Source organism: Chenopodium album, chromosome 5 (genome assembly GCF_948465745.1).
Source record: "Chenopodium album chromosome 5, dcCheAlbu1.1, whole genome shotgun sequence".
Taxonomy (NCBI): Eukaryota; Viridiplantae; Streptophyta; class Magnoliopsida; order Caryophyllales; family Amaranthaceae; genus Chenopodium; species Chenopodium album.
Window position 1 is genome coordinate 64,631,703 of NC_137838.1, and position 24,275 is coordinate 64,655,977.

At 33.1% G+C, this 24,275-nt stretch overlaps 2 protein-coding genes across 2 annotated transcripts in view; both read left to right on the top strand.

Annotated features, from left to right (window-relative positions):
* Positions 1 to 24,275, top strand: part of LOC145632167 (uncharacterized) — a 91,809-nt gene that overhangs the window by 247 nt on the left and 67,287 nt on the right. The gene's annotated exons all lie outside the window — the stretch shown is intronic.
* On the top strand, positions 73 to 14,568 carry LOC145631259 (uncharacterized). Its single transcript, XM_081683347.1, has 7 exons — positions 73 to 569; positions 1,877 to 1,958; positions 2,501 to 2,776; positions 7,091 to 7,167; positions 11,180 to 11,211; positions 13,240 to 13,307; positions 13,666 to 14,568. The coding sequence occupies exons 1-7, from the start codon at positions 73 to 75 to the stop codon at positions 13,885 to 13,887; spliced, it is 1,254 nt and encodes a 417-aa protein (XP_081539473.1). The 3' UTR covers positions 13,888 to 14,568.

Below are 24,275 nucleotides of genomic sequence, written 5' to 3' on the forward strand. Positions count from 1 at the left end.
TTGGGATTAAATCTGAATAAGAATGGATGAATTTCGATCATTAATGGTATGGTGTTTGTTTGTGTGTTACAGATGGATGCTGATAAGCACAAGGCTAGTACTTTATCAACCTTAAAGACACAATCTGACATCATTTACCCATGTTTTGCTTTAAAGTTGGCTAGATCTGCTGGCTGTCTTACTGAATTATTTGAATCAGAAGAGACTGCTTACCTTGCCGAATACGACTCTCTCTCCAAACAAATTTCTAAGCAAATTGAAATTAATGAAAAGGATCAATTTGCATCTTTCATCGTTCAAAATTATTACAAACTTAAGGCTTTCAATGCATCCGAAGTGTTGGCGCGCCTTTGCAAAGAATGTGCTACTGCTTGTGTTGCTGCATTTCTTGATTCTCAACTCCGCATTTATGTTGATTTAAATGACTTTCATCATTATGCTATGTCGCCGGAACGCCTGCCATTGGAACACGCTGCTCGTGGGTTATCTTATAGCCTTACTCACCTTCTTATATGCCGCGGAGCTATCCCCAACGACAAAATGCTCGAGGAAGCACTGTCCTCTTTTAGGTAATGAGGTTTTTTTTTTTTTTTTTTTTTTTTTTTTTTTTTTTTTTTTGTTGAAAGAATTTATAATTATGAGTTTGATGTTATCTTTATAAATCAGAAATTTGTTTAAATATCAGTTATCAACTAAAATTAAATTGGACGCATGCAAATTTGTTATATAATTCAATAAGAATACCACCGAATAAATTAACAAAGTGAGTATATTTTTTTTAAGCATTTTATGGTTTAGTCATAATTTTTCGGAGTATTCACACTACATTTTAATGACTCTAAATGTTTTACTATTGGATAGATATGCCTGAGGCTGCATCTCTTTAACTTATTTAAATCTTTTCTATAAGTTTTTGATAAACTCATATATATATATATATATATATATATATATATATATATATATATATATATATATGTATATATATATATATATGGGAGTTTTTAGAGAGCTTTTAGAGAGCCACATAAGATTTAATTTTTTCAGGAAACCAGGATAATAAATTTTAGTGGTAGCCGATTAAATGCGTGATTATTAATTTCTTTTAGATTTAAATATTTTAAATGACACGTAAGCAGAGATTTTCCGGTTTAAATTAATTAAATATTATCATTTGGTATCTATTTCTTTTAGATTTAAATATTTTAAATGACACGTAAGCAAAATTGGCGAATGAGATTTTCCGGTTTAAATTAATTAAATATTATCATTTGGTATCAGAAATTTTATCTAAATATATAACAAATTTTAGCACATAAATATAATGTTAAAAAAGTTAATTAAAAAGTTCAAATAAATCGTGTATCGCAAGGGCTTAATTGTAGCCAATAAAATAAGAGATTATTATTTTCTTTTAGAATTATATAATTCAAATGCCACGCAAAATTAGCGATTGAGATTTTTAAGTTTAAACTAATTAAATATAAAATATTATTTTTTGATATTAGAAATTTTATCTAAATATGTAACAAATTTTATTTGTAAAAAAATGTTTTAAAAAATTGAAACAAACCGTGCATCGAACGGGTTTCATCTAGTACTAATCTTAAATGTGACCCATCCCTTTATTTATATAATGATTCATATTTACTCTATTATCAATGATATACATTTTTTTTTATATGTTTCAAAATATTAGACACCGGATATGTTTCAAATATAGCACTAATGACATAACGCTAACTACATCGATAAGCAATTAATTAAAACGGGTACATAGCGCAAAATGTAAAACTAATAAGAAAGGGAGGTAGTACTTTAGAAAATTGTTATAGCTTGTGATCAACTCTTTTTTCTTTTCTTTCATTGTCACCAGATCTCATGACTATGTTATACGTTGGATCGATCGTCAACAATCATACTTCAAGTTAATTGAATTATTGGGATTGCCGGAATTGGTAATGATTATTTTCCCATACTGACTACTAGGGCTATTGTGGTGCGGTTTGGATCCAAACCGCGATTTGCAGTTTTTTTTCCAAACTGCACATTTGCAGTTTTTCCAAACTGCACTTGTAACTAAATCGCACCAAACTGTGCGGTTTGCGGATTAACCACATTTTTGTAAAATTATAAATATTTATTTTAAGAAAACTTTTACTTTATTTTTTTATTATAAACCTATGATTTGAATATAAAACTCTTTTTTTAACCTTTAATTACTTATTAGTCAAAGATCGCATTAATTTTTAAAATTATTTTATACATTTTTTTGATAAAAATGGTTTAAAGGTTTGCGGTGCGGTTTGGTCTAAATATTTTTGGAAACCGCACCAAAATGCAATACATCGGTTTGGTCATTTTTGGAAACCGTACCGCAAATTTCAAAGTGCTAACCTTTGTGGTTCGGTGCGATCTAGACCGCACTCTAAACAGCTCTACTCACTACTGTACATTTTAATGGCTTTTGAAAACGGATTTATGTTAATTGTTTTGACAGGAAGAACCCCTTGATGTTATCAAATTGTTGGCTTCGCATACTGAACAACTAAGGATATGTAAACTTTGCCTAAAGTATATTGAAATGGGAAATATCATTGAGCTAGGCGCCTTACTCTCGGTTTCTTGGGATAAGCTGATGGTTCCGTCTTCTGATCTAGAGAATACCCCAATTGTGCAGTTTATATTGAGGGAGTGGGCACCACATTTAGAGCTTTACATGTATGAGGAGAATTTTGTGAATGCATTCAATGTCATTGGAATTTTAAGGCATCAGGTACAACTTCTTAACCGACACATTTGCGCTTTGACCATTTATATCTGTAATTGTATATTACTAAAAATTATTGAAAAAAAAAGTTATACATTGTGACTAATCCAACAACGTATGTTTGACACGGGTAATGATGTGAAATAGTGGTGGGTACCAAGGGTGGTTTGTGGGTGGGAAATGTTTATGGGTAAATAACCGGTGGTTAACATAAATGGGACTTTGTTATTAGCATAGTCGAAAGCACTCCATAACCCACTAGACCATAATTCTTAATAAGCGTACCTTGAGGAAGTGAAACAACTAAATTGTAGACATAGTTTGACACGGGTAATGATGTTTTGGATTCTAATACTTATATCTAGCACAGGTATATTCCAAGTGTTTGGGTCGGCCAATTTGTAAAAAGTTCCATAAGTTTGGCCCAAGATAAAATGTTGAATGGTCCATATTTATTTGTGTGGGACCCATGTAGTCAATAGTAAGTTAGCGTCACAACAAGATATTAGATCAAAAAGGTTAAAATTTCGCCCTAATAGGCGAAGAGCGCCATTTTAAAATCACCCACAAGTCGCCCTATTAGCTTCGTCCTATGAGCTTCAAAGGGCAACTACATTCTTTCGCCTTCTTTGTTAAATATTAAAGAGGGCAAAATTTTTCGCCCTTTTTGATCAAAATCAAAGGGGACAAATTTTCGCCTTCTTTGATTGAATCAAGCAAGACGATAAGTTTTTTCGCCCTCTGTGAACAACTCAATCAAGTCCGTTCATATCGCCCTCCTTGCTCAAAATTCGCCCTACTTGATCAAATTTTGAAGGGCAAATCAAAGTCGCCCTCTTTCTTCAATTTTTAGCTTCTTTTTTTTTTTTTTTAAAAAAAAAAAAACTCTAGGAGGGATTACTTTTAGGAAAAGAAAAGGTGTTAATAGGCATAACTTCTAATTTTGTCATTATATATACAAAAGTATCATAGCAAATATAACTTAGCCAAAAAGTACTAAAATTTAATAATGTATGTTCCTTCAGCAAAATTTTCTATCCTACTTCCTGCATCTTGTCTATCTTGAATTTGCAATTTCTTGTACCCTTCTCAAGAGATTAAAAAGGTAAGCCGAGTCCTCCCATTAGACTCATGCATGTGTACATGAACAACAACTACACAAAAAAAATCCTATTTTGTCAGATCATGGAGGTATAGAGATAAGTTTTCTTATTCCTAATTAACCCTTATTAACCAAACATTTTACTCTATACTATCCACTAGACCACTACTACTCCGCTTTCAACATCATAAAGATACCACAATCAAAAAATTTGGAGAAAGAAGATCACAAAGTATAGCATTTACCTTCGGCTTCAATCCCTACTTAAACTGACACTATTGTTGGTTGGTTTGCTCCAATTTTGGGTTCCTATATTACTTTTATTAACCTTTTTATTTTATTTGTATTTGGGTTATATATACTTCTAGTATAGTTGGAATAAGTAACATAAATATAAACTACTCCTAAGATTAAGAAACAGCAAAAAGTAAGCATATAAACTTGCAAAAAAATGTGGCAGCTATCTCTGGGTGAATAGTCATTACATAGCCACAGCTTGGCTGGTAAAAGTTGATACGTAAATCATCAATCCTACTTGTTTAGGATGTACAGTATTTAGAATGATAGGCATAGATCAAGTCCTAGTGTCGGGGAATATAGGATCAGGAAGTCACAATTCACAAAAGTCAAGTTCAAGAATAAGAGACTAAAATGGAATGTTTGATGGACTGATGGGCTACTGCCAAAATAACCATATGCAGAAAAGCATCAGTTTGAGTTCAAGATTAATGCATAATAAACAAAACACTCAACAGCTCAACAACAGAACATGCAAACTCAATCCTGAGCAGTGAGCACCATGTCTTATACCTACTCAATTATATAGGAACCTGTCCAAGATTCAACATAACCAGCTAATATAACCATAGCTTGAAAATGCATCCACAAGGCAATTTTTTGCAAAGAGTGAGCTAGAAAATATTACCTCAATCAAGCATCAAGGCTAATCTTTTCCATGACTAACTGAAGCTTTTGTTCTAGGTCTTCTTGTTTCTTCTTAGACGCTTCTAATTCAGCTTGCATCATATTATTTTCATTTTGTAGTTGTTCAACATAAGCTCTTCCTATTTTTCCGTCTTTAGACAACACCGTGTGCCCTTTGCCTAAACCTCGGGCATAACCTGAACGATGTCCAAGAACCTTCACATAAGCTTCTTCACGAGTAAGATTATCTACCCCTTTTTCACCAATTTCTTTTTCATGGTATTCCCTAAATTCCTTGAACTTCTCCTCGGCCTCATCGTAAAACTTCCCATTTTTGTGCCTACAATCAATTAATCAAAGCTTTAATCCCAAGAGTGGAGATTTTTGTGCCTTACAAGATAAAACAAAATCAGAATTTTAAAATAAAGAAAAACAAAGTGTTCATGCATTAGACAAATATTCAATGTACCTCTTTGACTTCTCCCATAACTTCAAATACATGGGATCATCATTAGCTTGGGATGAGGTGGTTACATTTGAACTAGAACCATTGATTTCAGTGACCTCATTCTCATTTTCACAAGCTTGTGCCTTAAGTTCCTATCAAATCGCATACATACGCTTATTAATTTCAGAAAGATCAATAAGAAATCTGCTAGAAGTGACCTTGATTAGAAGTGAGCAGACAGTTTGTTATAGAGGAAAGCAAAGCATGAGCAGACAGGTACACCTTGATTAGAAGTGACCTCATTTCATTTTCATGAGGGATTAAAAGCATCAGATATTAGAAAATGTTATCATATCTTAAAAATAAAAGGCTGAAGGCATGGCTTCCCATATCAGTTTCCCCAAGGATTTAGAAATTAATTTTAACATTTATACTCACCAAATCAAAAATTATGTGAGCTATTGATTTTGCACCACATGGCAGACTTTCTTTCAAAAGCACTTGCCCGATTCTTCTTACTCCTTTCCTAAATTAATAGTAGGTGTTACTCAAAACGATCCAAATTAGACAATTTCAAGCTTATTGTTATACATGGTCAGCATAATAATTCAAGTGTCATTTGGAATTTAGCTTTGCAAAATTAGCCATCACTTAAAATTAGATTATATATTGTCAGACAACTCAAGAAAGAAATTAAGACATATTTCTGAAAGTACTTAAAACTACAGTATGCTAATGCTACCTTGATCTGCTCATTCATCAGCTCGTTGTTCATCCTAATCACTACCAGATTTTTTAAAAATTCATCATAAAAAACTCCATTAGAAACTTGCACATGTAGTAATACTGACAATGCAGCAACAAATGGACAAAAAAAACAACAAATTTAGAGATAGCAACCAGTAGGAAATCCATAATCTATCTGACATTACTTGCATAAATAAAAACTCCTAAAAACTTGCAAATATAGCAATACTAACATGCAACAACAAAATGATAAAAAAATCAACAAATTTAGAGCAAGGATTTCGGGAATCTAACAAATTCTTACAAAATCAAAAGCTTAATAACATAATATTGAGACAAAATTAGTAGATTTGCAAAAAATTAACAAAATTAATATCTGAACGACTTGCGATTTGACCGACTTCGAGCAATGATTTGGAGCAACAATGTGTGAAATCTGAACGTCTATTTGGAGCGAAGAATTAGAGTAGCAATTTGTGAGAGTCAGAGTGAAGAATTAGAGTAGCAATTCGAGTAGGAAAAAAAATTAGGGTTCATACATTTTTGCTGGTGAATAAGAAGAGAGTACGTTGATTTTTTTTTTTTTTTGTTATAGAGAAAACGTTGAATTGTTTTACCTTTGTTTTATTTTATTACAATATTTATTGACCAACGAGGGCGAAAATGGAATTCGCCCTCTTTGCTATTGACCAAGAAGGGCAAAACTGGAATTCGCCCTCTTTGCTATTAAAATAGAGGGTGAAAATTCTTTGCTTTGAAATAGAAAGACAAAAGTAAAAGTCGTCCTCTTTGCTCTGTAATGAAGGGGTGATTATAATTTCGCCCTCCTTGATTTAAACTGAAAAGGCAAAAAACAACTCGTCCTCCTTGATCTATTTATGTCACCCTCTTTGATCTTTTTTCTTGTAGTGCGTACAAGTGAGTTGTGTGATATGTACTGTATTTGATTTTCCTTTTAAAAAAAAGATGTGTAATTGACATGTCTTTAAATTTATATTTTGAAATTATATGTAGTAGAAACTGTTATGTATATTTTATTTATACAAATGGATTCTCAATCTAAATTTTTATATATTTTGCATTTATGCCTATTCTGCAGAGTATGTTGAAGCATGAGGCGCCACATGACGTTACGTATGCGGGACCTTGTGATGTGAGCAGTGACATTACAGACTGGTAAAGAGAGATTCTGATTATTATTGTTTTTGAGTTTTGATGGTCTTTGATATATTCCTCGCTACTATTTGGTTGCCTTAAATAGTTTGGTTGTTTTAGCTAGTAAAACCCTTTATTTTAGTGAAAATCATAATCGAAAACATGGCATATCATACAAAAATGCTTGAAAAATTTGCCCCCCTTTTGTCAATATCCCGTTTCTCCCTCTCTTGCTTGAAAGCTGGTATGGGAGTTGCCTATCTATTGCAATTAAGCTCAGAGCTGATAAGATAGGTTCTGGCTCTCAAAGGCAGTTGGGTCTTATCCAACTGTGTAGCAGACTAGCATGGTGATATCCTCTGATTTAACTCACCGAAGCTATGAGGGCGAACTGAATGGTGTCGAATAATGGTAGTGAATATCAAAACAGTTTGTGTAACCCAAACTAAATTTTCTGAAATGTTTAACCCAAACTCGATGTTTTCAAAATTGATTTGATGAGTTAACTAATATTCTCGTATTTTATTTTGACCAATTATGACCATCTAACTAATATTTCTGTATTTTTTTTAAAAATGTACCTACTTTCCTATTGGGAACACAACTTTACTCTCACATAAAGTCAATTTTTCCCGACACTTTTGTCTTATCAACTTCACTTAAAACAAAAAATTTATAAAAGTAACTCTACCTCGATTGTGCAAAAAAAAAAGGGGGGGGGGGACAGTGGGTGTAGTTGTTTAAGATCGATCAATCAATCAAAGCCTTAATCCCAAAAGTGGGGTCGGCTGACATGAACCAAGATGATTATTCCGTATAGTCATCAACATAAATTTTTCTCCTCCATCCCTTACGATCCAAAGCTTCATCCTCATGTAAATCTATGCACTTCATATCCTTCATAACTCCTTTCAACCAAGTCATTTTTGGTCTTCCTCTCCCTCGTTTAATCCCTCCATGGTCCCACTCTTCGCACCGGTGCACCCTCGGGGTCTCTGTCTTACATGTCCAAACCAACGATTTTCCCTTAATTATTTAAGATAAATGGGTAAATAAATAATAGGGAGTATGTAGCTTATTTGATATATTATGGAGTTTATACATAATTGTAAAACTCTAAAATTACTCATGTGAGCCATAACTCAAACCAAACTCGATCCTAATGACCCCTTTATTGCTTTTAGGACGGGGTCAGAATTTTGGACATGTGTGTTTCTCTTTGCCATATTACATTCCACACATTTGACTAACAACTACTCATCGAAATGAAAATTGTTTTATTCAATAAACTTAGTTGCATTAGCCTTACTACGAAGGAATTTGAATTTGAGGGAAACTTACCCTTGTAAATATTGCTTATTTACATGGTAGTTGTCCTGAGTAATAAAAGGTACTCCCTCCATTCCTATTTGTTTTTTATGTTTCCATTTATGGTGTTTGTAGGGAATATTTCAAGCATTATCCCTAGCTTGAACCCCACTATGATCATAAACTAAAGTACGGTGTCGTCTAAAGGGAAAGAAGATAGAATAAAAGAGCCGCCAACAAGTTTTAAGAACTTGTAAACCGTTCTCGAGGTGAATGTTACACCCTTTAACGGTCCATGAAATCGTAATCCAACCTAAAAGAGATTGAACCTGCCATAACAATAGGCCTCTACTTTATTCTGATCGTATTTATGTGCGCTTTGACTAACATGCAATCAATAGAATTAACCTTAAACCTTTTTATCTATGTTGGTTTAATATTAATGCACAAATAAATCTATTATTGGCGATTACTTGAATTATAATCAAATTAACCCTAAACAAGATTATTAATTATCTTATTAAGCGTGATTACAAGTACCAATTCACTTTAAACATGCATAAAAAGTGTGATCAAGCAATAACAATAAATATAATCAAGCAACATAATAATAATAATCATAATAATAATAATAATCATCATAAAATAATCATATTTATCATAATCATGTTAAAGAATAATAATAGCAAGATCCTAGGCATGATACTAACAAGATTAATAACAAACCCTAGCATGTCACTAAACAGTAAAGATCAAATATATAGCTATAACATGATACTAACATGAATATTAGGATGAAAATAGGAAGCATTGCAGGAATCATAATAAGTATATTTGATATTATAACCTTTTCCCTAAACATAATACTAAGAATCATTGTTGTCATTCGAAACATCAAGCATCCTAACATGATACTAGGAATCATAATAACAACTTAGACATGATTTCTATATCATAATATCAATGCAACAATTAAAACACTTACTTGGATGTCTCGTACCTCTTTCTAATAACAAAATACACGCGTTAATAATTTCAAGGAAAATATAAAACAATTAAATTAAATAATAACTGAAAAAGAAATTTGGGACCAAACCATCTGAGATTAAAACCTTTCACGTCTAGGGCGAAGGCAACTTCGAATAATGCTAGGTGTGTCTAGATCTTGTGAATGCGGAATTTTGTTTGTAAAAAGGTTGGTTTAGAAAAAGAGAGAGAGAGTAATCAAGAGATTCTTGATGAGAATTGGTGAGAATTAGAAAGAATAAGAATTGATGATTGAAAAAAGGAAGATATGACCTCTATTTATAGAGAAAAAAGAGGGTCGAAGAATAAGAAAAGAATCCGAATTCGAATCGAAATAGAACTCGATGGACAACAGTTTTTGCGGATTTTGTTTTTATCATATCTTTTGATCCAGAAGTCCAAATAAGGCATATAATATGTCATTGGAAAGCTCTTGAAGTCTACTTTCCAACCCAATTAGGATCAGATTAAAATATTTTGTAGATAAAAAGATATGGCCGAAATAGTAGAACGGCGTCAGTTTTGGATAGAGTTTCATATCTCATTCATATCTTTTTCGTTATAGCTCGAATTTAATATTATAATATATCATTGGAAAAATAATTTCAAGATCTATCTAACCATATAAAATTTGGATAAAAATTACGAGGCACGAAAATAAAATCTTACTGTCTTTGAACATCTTTAAATTTGAATAGAATTAGGATTAAAAAAAGGAAAGTTTTAAAAAAGGAAAGTTTTTATTTAACTCAAATTCTTTGATCTTATCTTTTCAAAAATGATAATTAAGATCTTTTAAAAACTTATGGAAGGTTTTAATTAATCCTAATTAGTTTAAGAATAGGATTAAACCTTTGGACCCTCCACATGATCATTGGGTCGTAGGTAAAATCCGGTTCGAGCCCAGTTTAGTATTTTGGCCATAACTTCTACATTATTCATCGGAATTGGGCTTATAATATATCGTTGGAAAGGTCTTTTCAAGCCCCATCTAACTACACCGTTATTGGACCCATATCATGAACCAAACTAAACTGGAATGCACGTTTTTCTAAAATAAGGTAAGAAAAGAAATATTTTCAAAAACAGAAAGAAGAGATATTTTAATAAAAACATCCTCATCACTAGACTTTTCACACTTTTGCTTTATTCGATAATCTAATGACGTGAAAGGTATTCATCACTGGGTTTGGTTTTGGGGAGACACATTTGGGTGTTTACAGTGATCCTATTAATTTTTTACATTAGGATCTTTTCTTTTTAAGTCATTGATTTTAGACAAAATTACCATTGCTTACAATTTAAATACTCAATTGCCCTCCACTTTTCATGTGTAAATGTACCTTTTATAATATTTTAATGGGTTTTCAATACTCATTATTACTTTCTCTCTCATCTCTTTTTACTTTTTGCCTTTTTTTTTTTACCCTACATGTACAATATTCCTTTTTAACTAAATTGTGCCTTAAATGATTGAATTTATGTCAATTTACCTCAATTTGACCCAATTTCTTTATAATCGCGTATAATGCTAAATGTCAAGAACAAAAGTATTTTAGTCACTCTTTTGATCCAAAATATATATAATTAGGACATAAGCTGTATATGGGGAGCAATACTACATATTTTGCGTGCTTATAATTTAATTTGATGAGCCAATCTGACTTAGTGGGTAATGCTCCATTGTGGATTGATCAAGTTTGCTTCTCAAGCTCACGTCTGAGTCTGAAGGTACGTGCCCTTTGTCCACTACCTTTTTTGCAAACAACTTTTAGATATGAAACAAAACTAGTCTTAAACCCGTGCAATCTGTTTATTGTATTGTAATTTTTTTTAATTTAAAAATCTAAAGCCCAATCAACCTGCTCCTATTACTCAACTATGAAAACACACAAAATATGGCATTATCAGTTTACTCCTTAATTGGTACAGATAGTATTGGTATGGATGAATCAGAATACTAAAATTTTACCCTTTAAGAGGTATGGATTGCAGGACCTAAAGTATAGCATAATAATGAAAACAAATAATCCACCTGAATTATTATTCAATTACTCGTAATATTTATACGTGGAAATTCAAGTGCCCATAATATTTAATCTTTAATATCCAAAAAAAAAAACCAAAACAAAACAAAATTATATCAAACTATAAAGCAAAATTCTGTGTCACCCAAATGTATTCTAGAACTGAAGAACCTATTTATAAAAGATAATAAGATTCATAACCCATCACCAAACAAAACACTCAAAATTAAAGATTAATAAAATCTCGAAAATACTAATATTTGTAAGATCATAAAATTACCCTTACTTTTTAAAAAATTGGTTGTGAATTTATAGTCTTACTAACTTTTACTAATATAATCGGCAATCTGGAAATAGTACATCAACGCTTGCATGAGGAAATTTGATTGAAGATTAAGAGAAATAATTAGTTCCAATGAATAAAATTTACAAAATATCAAATACCAAAAAAAGAACCATCAAGTGAAAAATGACAAAATTAGTATAGATAAACATAGAAATTGAAAATTCGATTCGCCATCAACATTAAAATTTACTTAACATTTGAGAAATTAAAGGGAAGGAAAATAACAACTAGCCTTTAAAAAATAAGAGAGATCATGTAGAGGAGAATGAAAGAGGATTGAACAAATGAGGAATCAATCGATTTATGAGAACAATTTGTGATAAAGAACTATTTTTTCAACGGGGAAGAGAAATTGAATTGTGAAAAAGAAGGGGGAAAAAGACAATAACTTTAACCTTAAAATCCTATAAGTAAGAATCTAACACAGTTTTAATACCTTCAACACTTCAAAAGCAAGAAACCCAATTAAAAATTTAAAAACGACCAGAAAAATTTATAGACTTCAAATAAAAACATCCGGTTAGTGAAATTTATTACAAATTTAACACTTACGTGTGGTTTTAGTCAAGAACAACTTGTTTTTCCATTACCGGCAAAGCCTCGGCCCAAAAGAAGACTAAGCTAAAGAAAAGACGGCATGGCTAGCAAGATTGTGAAGCGATGATTTTGTCACAAATTATATAAGTGAAATCAAACTGCAACCCGAATTCAGATCTAAAACAATTAAAACTGGTAGAAATATTGCTAGAAATTTGACGAAACATATCATAATAACCCAAATTTTTTAAGAAAAACTCAGTATTTGGTCTTCTGGTGATTGAACACCTCCCCATAATCTATGCTATGCAAGATAACTGTTCCTAAAATAAATAAATAATAAAAAAAAAACCCACTACTTAAAAAAAAAAAAAAAACAGTACAATTTCGCATTTAAGAATTTAAAAAAAAGAAGAGTGAAATTTATAACCTTATATGCAGAGCAAATGCGAAAATGATTAGGGAATTTAGGCTTAATAGGAGATGGGAATTATTAATTGAGCATTCCGCATGTAAGAAACAAATGAAGATAACAGAGGAAAAGAAATACTCCGTAACAGCCAAAAGGGAAAAGATAATTGTAACATTTCACTTGGATAATATTTTTGAAGACACGCTTCACTGAAATTTGAAGGCCATATTAAAAAAATGAAAATTAAAAAGGAAAAGAAAAAAAAAAAAAAACAAAAAACAAAAAATACAAAAACAAAAAGGATGACGTGGCACTCTAGATTTCTTTTAAACTTTCCTGTTTTACACTAATAATATTGATTTATAAATAATTGAACAAATGTATTTCTGTAGTTGTTACTGACATGTCATCTAATGCAATAGCTTCTGTTTTGTCAGTGTTGTCAAGGAAGATATTTTCTAAGAAGCAAATGCTTTCTGGATCAACTTCACACTCTTATGTTGGGGTAAAGATTCCAAATTGGCTCATCAAATAGCATGAATTTTTTTTTTTTTTTTTTTTTTTTTTTGTTAATATAAATCACTCCCTATCATCCTGGGTTATGTATTTGGGAATTTAGTTGATTTTCCTCTTTTCTTTGAATTTAACACTTGCTGCTTATGGCTTACCTCACAATGTTGCTAACCTTTAAAGGACTAATTAATTTAACTTCTAGTAAATAAGTATTTGAAATTCAATTTTGTTTTAGTGGTCTGATGATGTTCTTCCCATCACTTATTCACTGGTTGGTGAAAATAACTTCACCTCAAATAGGAGGTTTATGTATTGTACACTGATCTGTTGGGGTTGCAATATCTTTTTAGGTGCAGAAGCCTGCATTTGGTACTGGGTTTCAATTTTCGCTACAAATGTCAGTTCCTCCAACACATCCATCTCCTAATCAGCTAGCTGTTAACCTTGACATCGTCAAGTCAGTGGAAAATCAGATGTCTAAAACCACACAGATGTCATCATTGCGTAGTGTTTTCACATTAGCAAGAGTTCATGCGCCTCTACGTCGGATTGTCAAGAGGATTATCAAGTAGGTGTGCTAAGTAAACTAAGCTACCAGCAAGCACCTAGAAGGCCCTTCACAGGAATCTCGGCAATCTTAGTTAACTTGCTTATCTATGAACTATCCTTTGTTGTTTCTTTTGATTTCAGTTGTACTGTTGGTAATGCTGGACTTTTATTCCCCATTAACTTTTGGTCTCGTTGGCCTCCCAGAGTTGTAAGCCTATCGTTATGTTATGCTGTATCCGATTTATGACTTAAAAGACGTATGTATATGGGTTATCATTGGCCGTAATTCGTCCTGCTCTTTCTTGTTGAGAACTGAGATTGAACCTGATAAGTAGATAATGAGGTGAACTGAAATAATGGGTTATCATTTCCCCTTAAGAATGTTCCAGTTATTTTTTTTTAATTTTTTTTTTATTTTTATCATGAAATTTGATCCCAATCTTGGGTTAAGACGAATAATATATCATTAAGAAGCTATGAAAGTCTACTTTTCTACCCAATTGGAATCAACTAAATATCATTTTTATATCTTGAGATATCATCGAAATTGTGCGAGGGTATTGGTTTTGAACCAAACTTGGTATATGTTAGTCATATCTTAAGATCTAAAAAATAAATATTGATCTAATTCTAATTGGATTGTAGACTTTCAGAGCTTTCTAACAATATATTACTTCCTCCATTTTTTTTAGTTGACACCTATTTTTTTTTTGGGAAGGTTATATTTAGTTGACACACTTCCTTTTTGGTTAAGTTTTTTAGGCTGAATTTTCTATTTTACCCTTAATAAAAAAACAGATTTTATCCTAAACATCCTAGTTTAAACATATAATTGTTGATTATAACTAATCACTCCCTACTCTTTTATGACACCCCACCTACCTAACTACTCCACTTTGATTGTAGGCAATAAACCCACTTACCCACGTCTTCCTCCTAGAGCTTTTTTTTTTTTTTTTTTTGAGGGAACTCCTACTAGAGTTCTTAATTGTGTTCTTCAAGTTCATTTAGAAAATTCTACCACTTTCTTTCTCCTCAAATATCTATGAAAACCCACAGATCTATATGCGATTCTTACTCTCTTCAATTATCTATCCTTAATTTGAGGTAATCTAACTCAAATTTTTTCTCCTTTCAAAATTAAACAAAAAAAAAATCAAATTTTCCCTGTAATGGAAAAGGGGAAAGCTATTATTGTTTCAAAGAAGGTAAAGGAGTATACTCTTACAAAGGAGCAGAAGAAGATAATTGTGGCTTCTTCACTAGCAGAATTTCTGCCTGAGATTGAACCTTGGGAGAATGAAACCTGGTACCAAAATATTTCGATCCTACCTTATTCTGTTTTGAACCTTGATTCAGAGTATATCAACAACTAATGAGTTCTGAGTCACCTAAAACCCCAATTAAAGGGGACAGTGATGAGCATACTACTTCTCCTCCCACTGATCTGCGTGCATGAAATGTTGATTGCTGAGTGACTGATCTAGGAAGAGTGAGACCCAATATCCATTACAGTCTCTGTATTTTGTGTGCAGCTGAAACTGTAGGCCTAATAGAGTTGGTATGTGACTTGATTATCCCCTTTTTAAGTAGCTTATAGACAGTGGAAACACAACATTCTAATGCTACAACAAACATTCTAAGGGTAGTTCTTTGTTTTTGGCTGATTGCAAGTAAAATTTCAGTATCAAAGTCTCTTTGTTTTCTACCTACTCTACCAGTTTTTTTTTATGTTGAACATTAATCAGGTCAATACCATTTTTTCCTTGCTCTTTAACAACTCTCCACATTCTATATACAGTTGATCTACTTAGATTGAACTCATTTTGAAATTGCTTAAGTCCACCACTTTTTATATCCCAATCACTAGATAATGCCAAAAGTCTCAGTGCTAAAGGAGTTCTTTTTTTGTTGGCCATTTCTGGTTTTTTATTAGCTAAGTTGGGATTACCTTCATTAACATGCAACTCTGTTTCATTTGTATTCAGATTATTATCATCATCACTATCAGTTTCAGCTTCACTACAAAACCATACCTCATCATCATCACTCTGGCCTCTGGGACTCATGTGCATCAGCATCCCCTTCTGGCAGTTTGTAGCAGCTTCAAGTTCTTGTTTTGAGTCAACCCGGATTTCTATTCCCGTATTGCACAAGCGTCAACTTGTTTTGGTCATTGCAAGAGTTCTATAAAGAGTTACCTGCCGTGCAATCTATGGATCTGTAGCCCCGAGTTTTTTCTTTCATTTGGCATTCGTTTTGTCCCATTCAGAGTCATAAATCAAAAGTTATAACATAAATACTACAGTCTATCCAGTTTAGGTGTCTTTTTAGCGTCTAACATTTTTTTTTTAAAAAAATTTCTTTGTAACTTTTCGTGTCACGCTTGTCTTAGCCAATATTCTACTTCTTCTAGTCTTCTAATCCGTGTCAACTCATATAATACAGGATTGTAGATTTTTTTTTTATTCCCATGAGTCCTAACTCTTCTACAATTCCAATCGTCTTCCTATTTTCTTGTGATTATTTTGTTAATCTTAACGTGTGTTCTTTGTATTTGGTTGTGTTTGATCTTATTTATGACTAATATAATTATTGCCAATGGACCGTTTTCACCTAGTAAAAAGCATAAATATTAAAATTGGACAAAATTAATCAAGTTAGTTTGTTGTTTAGTCTTCTGTGCTATTTGGTCCTTACGTCCTTTGTTTTGTCACAATGTCCTCATGTCTAGTCATTTGATCATATCACGAGTCTTAAAAAACTCACCTAATCACACTTGTTGAGTTGTTGCACACACTTTGTCTTCAAGTCATGCACTATATTGTTTATGATCGTATACTAAGTTCATTCATGTGTCATTTCTTGTCATAATAAAAAAAAATGAGTGAAGTTTTTCTTTCCTGTTTTTAAATGTCTATCTATCACCCTTTTCTTTCCTATTTTAAGTGGTGAGTCAAACCATTAAGTGATTAGTTTGCTATGTATCGCAACACTTGGTCAAGAAGTAGGGATAGATTAGCGCGGTTCGAGTCTTCGAACTACTTTCAATTCATTCCAATGGCCACCAAAGAAGATATTGAGGGCATTCACAAGTCCATCGAGGCACTTTATGCCATGATACAAACCCTTACCACCAAGGTCAATACCATGGAACAAACCAAAGTCATTGTTGCTACAATTGACAAGATAAAAGAACAAGTGAGAAAATTTTCTTAAGAGCTCACCTACATAGTACAACCTTCCACTCCTTTAGATTTGAAGGATAAGCTCCTTGAAAATTTCTCCATTTCTGACATACCCAAGTTCAAACCCACTAACAATCCAATATTCCATTTGAAGGTCTTCTCTACAACTAACCATGGCTCTCAAGGGATTGGATACGGTGTTCTCTCTTTCCTTAAAGGATGTTTTTCAACAATGGATTTATTCTCTAGATGCCAAGTACACTACAACTTGACAAGATGTCACTAAAAGTTTCATGAATCTTGTAGCTAGAACTTCTAAACGTGAAGTCTCCATTTGATAAGTGACTTTTATGTCACTTTTAAAGGTGTTTTTAGAGTCGTTTTCCGGCTTATTTTCCAATAATATAACTCTTTTTTTTATCCTTTATTTATATTATGTTCTTATTCTCGTTTTTTGTCTTTTATTCGAGTGTTTTGGTGATTTTTAGTATTTTTAGTTTATTTTCATAGTTTTTGATAATAATTTCTCTTTTCTCTCATTTTCTTATTTATTCCACTTTCGTATTTTATTTTATTTTACTTCGTTTTATTTTATTATTTTAGTCTTTGTCCCGATTTTCCCTTGTGTTTGTTTTTGTGTGTAGGTATGTGTTCGGGTCAAAGCACGAATTTCATGGTCAAATGAACGCATTGGAAGTTTGGGACCCGAGTCAATCAAGTTCAACAAATCTCCTGTTGCTACCCCTGTTGCAGCCACCTAAACCTACACCCCACAATCACCTAAACCTACACCACAGCCCAAACCAACCAAAACACCTCCCCTTCCCTCACCTCACAAACACAACTCCATCTCACCCATTTCAACCACCACCAGCCACACATTCCCACACCTTAAATCATCATAATCACCAATTCACCACGGTCAGCAGCATCCTTCACCTCACAACCACCACAAAGGCCGCGCAGCAGCCGCAAATCAACAGTACCAGCCTCAAACCACTTCTAATTACCTCCGCAACAATTGCAACAACAGCCAATTGCATTGCCAAACCAACAGGCCAGCCGAACCGCAGCAAATTCGCAGCGGCAGCCTCTCTAATCACCAATCTCAACAGCAGCAGCGCCAAATTAGCAGCAAGCAGCAACCCAGACCACCGCGGGCGCGACTTCTGCTGCCGCGGGTGCGAGGCTCTGTTTTCCAGCCTTGTCTAATTTTCGGTAGATGCCTAGCCGCGGCCGCTCCTTCGTGGGTCTTGAATTTCTTAATTATCACGTGACTCTTACTCGTGAATCCTTAAGCATTTCGAAATCCAATGGCCATGATTAATTATTGATTGGAGATGAAAATTGATGATTGCGATGAACGGAGCTGATGCGTGTGATGGAGTTGATGTAGGAAATTCATGATGAAAAAACAAGAAAAGAGTGGTATTAAAGTGAGGTACATGTCCCACATTAAAGGAACCTAGACACTTTGTTGAACGAACCTAGACACCTTTGTGTTTATAACGTATCAAGTCACTTGGCTAAATGAACCTAGACACCTTCATGTTTGTGACGTATCTAGTCATTTGGCCGAATGAATGAACCTAGACACATTCGTATGGTTACTTACCATAAGTTGTTTTCTCTCTATAAATACCCTTGCTTTCATCAGTCATAAAAAAACACAACAATCACTTTCTCTCTTCTCAAAATTGTTAAATACGAGTTTAGTCATTTATGTTTTCTGGGCAAGTATTCTGAATTCCAGTCGGGTTTGTGAGTGCACACAAATTCCGGCGTCGTGCTTATCCTGGAGGGCGACCGCTTCACGTCTACAACACCGGGAGGTAGCGCGGAATCGTCTTTTAGGTCAGTGGTTTGCCACGACACGGTTATCGCCAGTTTATCCAACGCAACATTGATTTTACACAACATCAACATAAGTATTTATCTTTTTTAATTGCTTATCTAGTATAACAGTTGATGATGCGATTTAGAGCAGCCGTGTAAGGAGAAGAAGTGGTCTGATGGGATTTTCACATTGGGAAACTAAGTATTTCTTTCTTCTTTTGTTAGTGGTGGATATTTGGGGGCATCTTTGGTTTTATTTTCCTTTTTATTTCCTTTTTAGTTTTAGATTTGTTATTTTTTTTTTGAAAGAAAGTTTTGTTATTTAATTAACTTGATTAGTTTTTATTTCTTTTTATAGTGGAACGCTAAACATCGCCTGTATTTTACATACTAACGCCCGCAATTCAAATATAATTACCATTTTGCCCCTCTTCATCTCATTTTCATCAATTGCACCTACTCTGAAGTCTTCGTTAAAACTAGCTTAAGGGTTTCTCCTCCATTGAAGCATCCTTCATTATTTTCTAACACTAACACACAACACATTGCAAATCCTAAAATCGAACCCACAATCAATCTAAGTACCAAATTTATATTATACTTCATATGATTGATATCTGCAAAAAACTAAAATTGCTAATCTTTTTCACATACTCTATATAAATTTAATTATAAAGAAGTCTTTAATTACAACAAAATTAACGAATAATTAAATTTGGGGATTATAATTACCAAGTCTTCACGAGGGATTAGTGGGTAGCAAAAGTCAATAGTTCAGGGAAGGAAAGTGGTCAGGAAATGCCTCAAAATATCGAAACCCGGAAGTGGAAAAGCCAAAAAAATTTATTCACTACGAAATTCTATAGGCATTTTTGTTGGAAACGCCTAAAGATTTCGTAACCCGTTGGTGGAAATGAAAATTTCAGGCGTTTCCACCTATGGGTTATGAAATATTTGGGTGTTTTCTATATTTTTTTTTAAAAAAAATTCTAAAAGCTGCTACTGGCGGTGATGACCTAGTGGCTAGTGGAGTTTGTGGTGGTGGCTGGTGATGAGATGGTGATGGCAGTGGTATTAGTGGTTAGTGGGAGAGATGGTGGTGCTTTAATGGTGGAGAAAGCTCTGAAGCTGTTGCAATGGAGAAGAAAGTTGTTAGCCACTTTTATGGAGAATTAAGAGTATATCATCAATGGATGATTTAGAGAAGGAGAGGGGCATGGATGAGATCATGAGAGTGAGAAAGGAGGGGCATAATAGTCCGTTCAAGACAAAATGCGGGCATTAGTATGTAAAACGAGGGCAACGTTTAACATAGCCCTTTTCTTATTTATTTTAGCTTGTAATATAAATACCCTCTTTTTGGGTTAATACTCTCTTAACTCGTTTTTTATTTTTTTTTTTTTTTTTTGTTTTTGAGGGAAATACTCTCTTAACTCTAAATTCACCCTATATTAGATTAATTTAGTCTCTTTCTTATTTTCTCTCTCTTAGGATTAGATTGTGATTTTTTCTCCATTGTTGCACTTGGATCTTCTTCTAGCTTTGTTAATTCAAGTTTTCCATGAGTAATCTCTTCTTCCCTATCTCTTTACTCTAGTTTATTACTTTCATTTGGTTTGCTTATTGTTTTGTTGATTCATTACTTGCTTATTTGTTCTTGCTAGTTTGATTTTCATGCTCAACCTTTTAATTGTGTTTTCTTACTGTTTTAGTTTGATGGTTAGTTTCTCTTCCCTAAGCTAAGTTTTTAGCTAGGGGAAGGGGGTGATAAACATGGATAAAAATTGATGATTGATGATGGTTTGATTGAGTTCATGCTATAAATTGATGAATGTATGATTTTGATGGCTTGAGAGTATTAGTAGCACATTGTTTGATGTTTCCTAATTTAGATGCATGTTAATGATTTGAATTAGGATAAGATCGCCTTTACTTTAATGACTGCATGAAAATGAATTATTGAAGTAGAGTTTTATGTATTGTGCACTCTTAATCTCTCGATTGATTTGTGTCTAATTGGATGCACGAAAGTGATCTCAATTAGGCCAAGACCTCATTCATTGATTTGCTTAGACAATTGCATGAGAGTGAGTTGTTTAGGTGGAATTTTGTATTCTATGGCATGTTCTTTATGATAATCATCGTTGTTCACCTTTTTTTAATAGTGTTTGACACCCCCGTACCCCCTAGCGTTGTTTACCCTTGGTTTAATCCTTCTTATCTTACTTTCTTTTTTGTTTTAGTGTTCTTAATCTTAAAAACCATCAAAAATATTCCCTCATTTTCTCTTGCATCAGTAAATTTGATGTTTGGCTAGTGTGCTTCCTTAGTGGTTCGACCTTTTACGTACCCCTATAATTGTATTAGGGTAGTTTAGGATATAAATATCTAATTTGATTAGGGTCGTAGTTTCAACGACCTACTTGCCCGTGATCACCATTCTCAAGCAGAAAGAGAATGAAGGCTTCACTGTTTATTTGAACAGGTGGAGGGAAATCGCTGTACTCTTGGTGGATCCTTCCAAAGAAAAGGAGATGGTTCGTCTCTTCATCCAGAACCTAACTCACAAGTACAAGCATCATCTCAAATTCTTGCCATTGAACACGCACTTTTGAAGCTGTATACGATATTGACATCTATTGAGGATGAGCTAATAAAAACCACTAGTTAGGCCTGTTCATGGATCGGATATCCGATCTGAAATGAGATTTCGGATCGGATATCGGAAGCTACGGATATCTAAAATTGATATCCGAATCCGATCCGAAAATTTCGGATATCCGATATCCGAAATCATTCGGATCGGATATTTCGGATATCCGTTATCCAATATTATTGAAAATTGATTATGCCTATCTTATAAATTTCATTAACTTTATCAATTTTGTATCATTAAGCATGTAGTCCTGTACAATATATTTGAGCATTATGCCTATCTTATAAATCTCATTAACTTTATCTTTTTTGCAAATTAAATTATCAAAAGACCATTAAATATCAATTGACAATTTGATATTTGAGCATTATGCTCTTCAAATACTAAACAGTAGCATTTATGTCTTGGAGTAGCTTCTTCGTATGGTCTTTTATTTAGATTAGGAACTTTTGGAACTTCTGTTTCGGATTATAGACTTTGATTTTCTAGAATTTGTGCACCTTCCTCTTTTGAAGGAGGACACTCTCACTCGTCATATCAACGGTTTCATCCATGGATCTGGAATTAAACACATACATTTACAAAATAAGAATCTGAATTCCCCAAACAGAAAACTTAATCTCACATAATTATTATAAAGTAACCAGAAAATCAGATAAAAAAACTAAAATCAAAATTCCCAAATAGAAAACCAGAAAATTAACACAATAGATAAAAAAAAAAAATCCAGATCAAAATTCCCAACAAATACTAGTAGATCGACAATCCAACAAAAATCGAAATTTCCAACAACTAGAACGAAATTCAGATAACAAATCAAAATTCACAACAAATAAGATACAATATAATCACTATATTAACATCCAAATTAACAATAAAACCAATAAAAACATCAAAACAATGAAATACAAATACATACTGGAGATTAAGGTCGAAAAGCATGGCGATTTTCCGAGCAAATTAAATGCGAGAAGAAGAAGATCCAAATGAAAAATAAAATTAAGGGTGGCTGGGCGTAGAAGGAGATCTATGTCATGAGAGTGTGAGGGCCTAAACGCCGTGAACGGTGGCCGGTGAGCCTATGAAGGTTGGGGTGGCGGCTTGAACATAGAAAGAGAGAGAGAGTGGGAGGAATTTAGGGTTTTTACTTTTTAGTGAGAGATTGAAGTAAGGGGTTTTGTAACTTTTGTTTATTTGTTTTAGCCATATTCAGTATTTTTTTTTTTAAAAAAAAATTATCTAAATTCCGTATTTACCCTTTTAATTTCGGATATCCGATATTTGATATCCGACAATTTTCGGATATCGGATATCCGAAAATTTGAAAACCATTATCCGAATCCGTATCCGATATCCGAAGTTTCGAATCGGATATCCTAAAATTCGGATCGATTGCGGATCGAATTTTCGGATTCTCGGATAGTTTTGTACAGGCCTACCACTAGTAGTAACAACAATAATAACACCTGGAAAGACAAGAAGAATGACCATCCTTCTTCTTCATCTTCTAGTAGTAACAACAATAATAAGCATCGATTGTATGCACTTGCAATGGGAGAAATGACCAGTTAAATGGCAAGGCATGTACACTCGAGGTGATCAAGGGGTCCCTACCATGATATTGGAAACTATTGCTTCCAAAGATTTATGGATTTGGCATGCCTATTTTGGTGTTGCATGTTTTAACAATGATATCAATGTATTGGATCGATCTCCAATATTTGATGAGCTTCTTGAAGGCCGAGGCCCTGACATTCAATATATAATAAATGGAATAATGTACGATTTAGGATACTTTCTAGCACATGGTATTTATCCTGAGTGGCCGGTTTTTGTCAAATCCATTCCTCGAGCAAACATGCTCCCTAAGAAAAGGAAACGATTTGCTCAATATCAAGAAGGCGCAAGAAAGGATATAGAGCGAGCATTTGGAGTGCTCCAAAAGAGATTCGCAATTGTATGTAATCCGACACGTTTGGGAAAAAAACTGAAGTAGGAGATGTCATGAAAGAACGCATCATATTGCATAATATAATTATTGAAGATGAAAGAGATGATAATGACGAAATGAATCCACCATGAGATGTCCAATATTCTGTAGCTGTGAATGAAACAGAAGCACCCGAACTTCATCATGGTCTTCTTCGAAATTATTATGCAAATCAGGATCGATACTTTTATGTCATCAGCTGCAACATGACTTGATGGAGCATATATGGTCACGTTTTGGAGGAGGTGCTAGCTAAATAGTGTTGTTTAAAGTTCCATGTATTTTCAAGTTTCATTTGCCTTTAAATTTCACATGCTTTAGAGTTATTGTTATTGTATTATATCCAAAATTATCGTTTTTTTATATTTCATGTATTTTAAAGTTCAGCTCGCCATTAAATTACCAATTTCCATTACAAGTTTTATATTATTTTTTTTTTCCTAATTATTATAATGCACGAAGTATTTTTTTTTCAAATTATAATATATACAAATAGAAATTATATCATTGGTATTAAAAATAATTTTACAAAAGAAATAGATTTATAAAATAATGTTAGTATTTAGGAGGGTAAGCCAGTGTTGAGTGAGTCTTGGAATAATGTGTGAAAATGGAGAGAGTCTTTTATAAGTATGAATAATAAAAAAGTAATTTAAAGTTAATGGAATGCTGATGTGGTAGAGTCTGGAGTTTTAGTTTGAGTCTGGGGATAAACTTATCCTTAGTTTTGTAGGTAGCTTT

Bases quoted from the DNA above. Each gene is read 5' to 3' on its own strand.
- LOC145631259 (XM_081683347.1), top strand. From the start codon at position 73: ATGGATGCTGATAAGCACAAGGCTAGTACTTTATCAACCTTAAAGACA. The intron at 7,168-11,179 runs GTAAAGAGAGAT...GGATTGATCAAG, and splicing joins AGCAGTGACATTACAGACTG to TTTGCTTCTCAAGCTCACGT. The intron at 11,212-13,239 runs GTACGTGCCCTT...CTGTTTTGTCAG, and splicing joins GCTCACGTCTGAGTCTGAAG to TGTTGTCAAGGAAGATATTT.